The 4,752-nt window shown below is 35.4% G+C and overlaps 1 protein-coding gene across 1 annotated transcript in view; it reads right to left on the reverse strand.

Annotated features, from left to right (window-relative positions):
* Positions 1 to 2,886, reverse strand: part of LOC107674488 (ER lumen protein-retaining receptor 3-like) — a 6,753-nt gene extending 3,867 nt beyond the window's left edge. Inside the window, exons 1-2 of the mRNA XM_016468467.1 lie at positions 2,497 to 2,886; positions 2,017 to 2,117 (exon numbers count right to left, since the gene is read on the reverse strand). Coding sequence (XP_016323953.1) covers positions 2,017 to 2,117; positions 2,497 to 2,587 — 192 coding nt within the window. The 5' untranslated portion in view covers positions 2,588 to 2,886. The remainder of the gene's footprint in view (positions 1 to 2,016; positions 2,118 to 2,496) is intronic.
* Positions 2,887 to 4,752: the final 1,866 nt, after the last annotated feature.

Raw genomic sequence — 4,752 nt, forward strand, 5'->3', positions numbered from 1 at the left:
AGCGAGCGATTGTGAAGCATTGCAAACAAGCTTGTCGGTTTAATTACAAAAACTGCTAAGTTATCACCTCATTGCTGAGAAATATATGTAGCTTTTAGCTGTTGTATTTTCAAAATTCACGGGGCGGGGGTTGAAAACCAGATCCTGAATGTGCAATTTCTTACCTATAAAAAGTCAATCAATAAAATGCGAGCGCATACAGCACGCCGGCATTAAAACGCCATTAAAATCTTTATGAGCAAACGTGCCGCCCTCGCATTGGGAGTTCTGTGGAGAATCGGATATGTGTGTTTAGACGTAGGTCAGATGTCCAGATATCAGATGTGTATCAGATTAAAATCCACATTTGGAAGTGGCTCAGATCGGATGCAAAAAAATAGAATCTCGTGCGGGTTTTTGTGTTTACACGTGTGCAACAAATTCCGATCTGTGTCAGATGTGATCGAAAGATCGGATTTTTTTTGCCAGTGTAAACGCAGCCTAACTCAACAGCGCCCCCCACATTTTACAATGTAAAACTGTGGTGAAAAGTGGAACTGCAGCATGCTCTGATAGAGAGCCATTTGGGCAGTTTTCAGACTGCACCGCTTATTTTCACGTTAACTTATCTTGCTCCAGACCAAGACGATATCAGTCAGCTTCAGCTATATGTGTCTGCATCAGGTCAGCAACTAGCTGGCATCTCTGTTTTTCCTATGTGGAGTAGTGTTTTAAATGAATGAAGTGTTAATCCTTTAGTTTAAATGTGCTCACGTGAAAAGCCTTTATATGTTTTTGTGTTTTATGTTTGTTTTGAGATGAGACATGATATTAGTTTCCTCACTTAAATTCCTCTATAACTTGTAACATTGTAAATCAACATTCGAAGACAATATTAAGGCAATAATTCTATATATTAATTAGCGTGCCGCCCACAGGCTGAATAACACAAGGACATTAGATCTCGGTCAAATGTGTGTCTGCATGTGTTCAGCGATTAGACTATAAGCTTTCTTGAGTTTATTATAAACTAGCGTTACGACCCAGAATCTGCCCCTCCTTAATTTATGGTCAGGAGCCGCTACTGCATCTGTCAGACACAGCTTGCATCCAGAGTGACTTTTCCTGGGACTCAAACCCACAACCTGGTGTTGCAAGCGCCCTGTTCTACCAGTTGAGCTGCAGGAATATAGTTTGAGTGTATGTGGTTTGGCAGCTTCAGGAAACTAGTTTTGGGTTTGTTGTGCACATAATTTTCTACAGCTTTACCATGAGTTTTGCATGAGTTTAAATAAATGATAATAAATAATTTCAATAGGTGAACTATAATAATAATTCAGTGCAAAAATTTGTGGCGCAATCACAAGTTTCAAGATCAGCTGTGTGTGTTTGTCTTTGATAAGACATCATAAAAAAAAATAAAATAAAATAATAATAATAATAATAATAATGAGACACCAAGTCATAATTATGAGATAAAGTCAATTATGGCATACAAAGTGGAAATTGATGAAAAGTCATTATTATGAAATAAAACAAAAATTGAGATACCAAGCCATAATTTTTTTTAAAAGTCAATTTTTTTGTCTTGTTTATGATTTATCTAATTTTTTTGTCATAATTATCTTAATTTAACTTTTTAATCTCATAATAATTATGTCTTAATTTTTTTTCAATGAGAAAGTAGGCCTATCTTATATATATTTTTAACTTTTTTCATAATTATGACTTTTTCTCTCATAGTTTTGACTGCCATTGTTTCTGTCATAATTATGACTTAATCTCAATTTCTACTTTTTAAACTCATTATTATGACTTAATGTCATAATTTTTACTTTGTATCTCATATTTATGACTTGGTATCTTGTTATTTTGACTTCGTATCAATTCTGACGTTTTATCTCAGTTTTAAATGCCATTAATAATCATAAATATGACTTAGTATGTCAATTTTGACCTTTTTATCTCATAATTATGATTTACCAAAGCATGATTTTTTTTCTTATGTGGTGAAAATGGCGCTTTCGTGGTCTTTACCTTCAATACGGTGTTGTAGATGGAGATGAAGGACGTGAACATGTCCAGATATCTGGTGGTGAAGACCAGCGCAAACAGCACCTGAGACTTCCCAGAAATACCTGAAACACACACATACACACTCAACTTACGAACAGAGCAGAACACAATAGGCTCTCGAGTTCCTGAAGAACCTTAAAAGCATGCTAGGTGGCTCACACAATCAGCTGCCACGTAAACACAATACAACTACACGTGAGCAAACGCTTGAGATCAGCCGACAGTCGCGCGTTTGCGCATTCAAAGCGTTTCAAGCGTTTTTCATGTGTGTGAACGAATCCTAGAGAAGATCCGCTCCGGTTCTGCTCCACACTCACGGTCCCAGGTCCGGTTTAATCACCAATAACACTCAATAATAAGCTCAACTATATGAAAATCACATAAATCTGTAGTTTTTAATCACTCTGCTGTGCATATACGAGTTTCTGCGAGTAAGGTTACCTGCGCATGATTTGGATCTCCAGATCTTCAGGAACAGAATAATGATGGCGACCAGATGACAAACATCTCCAGACAGTCGGAAGATATTCATGTTATCGATCGGTAATCAGCGCTGGATTTAAAGAGTTTTGCAGCTGTTCTCAGATCAGATGTTCGCTCCGCTTAAAAAAAAAAAAAAAATTCTTTCTGCTGCTCAGCGCGTGCGCGTCATCCGGTTGCTAGCATAAATCTCTTAGTGATTTATTACATATGCGCAAAAGAATCCGTGATAATTTACTGCAAAGTCTCTGATGGTCTATGCTGGACTGCGCGCTCGCCTCGCGCCGCTGATCGGTGACGTGGCTGACACTAGTCCGCGCGACCAGGATCCGGGTTTCCGCGCCGCGTCACAGCCTCTGCAGCGCGCGCCTTTAAAGGGGAAACGCGTCAGCTAAAAAAACTGTCTGTGTCTGTACACTCAAAACCGCTCATTTAATATCAGAATATCGAGATGTTACATAGTATTGTTAGTGAATTATACAGCTCCGCTGGAATTACTCTATAATAAGCCCAGCTGTTTTTGCTACATATTTTTAAATGTGAACCAGTGGATCGACAAAAAGCTAATGCATTATAAAAATCTAAACAATTAAGACACTACGATATATTTATATGCAGTGTTGGGAGTAACTAGTTACATGTAACGGAATTACGTAATTTAATTACAAAATAAAAGTAATTGTAATCAGTTACAGTTACTAAGAAAAAATGTGTAATTAAATTACAGTTACTTATGAAAATGTTAAGGATTACAAAGGGGATTACATCTGATTTTGTAACCTATTACATTTCCAAAGTAACCTTCCCAACACTGTTTATATGTTATTTAATAATTAGCCTAATTGATAATAATTGTTGAAATGAATATAATAATTGATACTTTTGACTCATCCCTTTTCTTAAAAATTGTTTAAAGGCTGAAATGTGAAGTGCAGATCTTAAAAAGGTCTTTAAAGGTCTTAAATTTGATTTTAAAAATCCTGCAGATACCAAGTTATTTTATGGTACCATTTCGAATAAATAATTTTTTTTTTAATTAAGCCCTTTTTAACTGTCCTTTTAGGTTGTTTTGAGAATGTTCTGTAGGCTACTGATAAAAAAAAAGGACCTCTGTATATTTGTTTGTTGCAAATTAAAACCGCTCATTTAATATCAGAATATCGAGATGTTACATAGTATTGTTAGTGAATTATACAGCTCCGCTGGAATTACTCTATAATAAGCCCAGCTGTTTTTGCTACATATTTTTAAATGTGAACCAGTGGATCGACAAAAAGCTAATGCATTATAAAAATCTAAACAATTAAGACACTACGATATATTTATATGCAGTGTTGGGAGTAACTAGTTACATGTAACGGAATTACGTAATTTAATTACAAAATAAAAGTAATTGTAATCAGTTACAGTTACTGAGAAAAAATGTGTAATTAAATTACAGTTACTTATGAAAATGTTAAGGATTACAAAGGGGGTTACATCTGATTTTTTCACACACTCCCACAGACAGATTTAATTGATTTCGTTCATAAATTGCAGTGACTGCTCTAAAATATGAAACACCAATGTTTCAGTAGTTTAGAACATGCTTATTCAATAACTTTTATTTCCTATATGGGTTTATGTATAGCTATGCTTCATTTTTTAAAGATCAACTGTTTTTTTCCAAGACATTGTTAGATTCCAGTGTTTCCTGTCATAGCTATGTAAAGATTTGATTTCAAAAACGGTATCATAACTAATAAAATATTTATTGTTATGATTTTAAATATGTATTTAACCTCAGAATGATCTCAAAGTAAGTCTGATTTTGTGGTGGCTGTGCTTCAAAGGGGACATTGATCTTCCACAAGTTGGTATGATTCTTTAGGGTCTTCATGAACGGTCTGCAACATGCTTTCGTTAAAATTCCTCAGTGGTTGTGTAAAACAACACCCTTTTTACCTTGCTTTGTTCACAGCCACTCATTTTGTGGCATGTCCCTTTAAATGCTAATAAGCTCTGCTCACCCGCCCCTTTCTTCCATGGAAGAGCAAAGGCGATTTAAAAATAATCATAAAAAAATATAAAGTGTTAGACACTTATTCTGGAGGTGCAGCTGGATCATGAACACTGGGTACTGATCTATCCTTGAGTTTTAACTTTTTAACAAAACCTGCCTTGAAAATCAAAACGGCTTGAGACTGTTTAGGATTTTGGGGGATTAAAAAAAAAAAA

Source organism: Sinocyclocheilus anshuiensis, unplaced genomic scaffold, assembly GCF_001515605.1.
Source record: "Sinocyclocheilus anshuiensis isolate Anshui unplaced genomic scaffold, SAMN03320099.WGS_v1.1 scaffold1073, whole genome shotgun sequence".
Lineage (NCBI taxonomy): Eukaryota > Metazoa > Chordata > Actinopteri > Cypriniformes > Cyprinidae > Sinocyclocheilus > Sinocyclocheilus anshuiensis.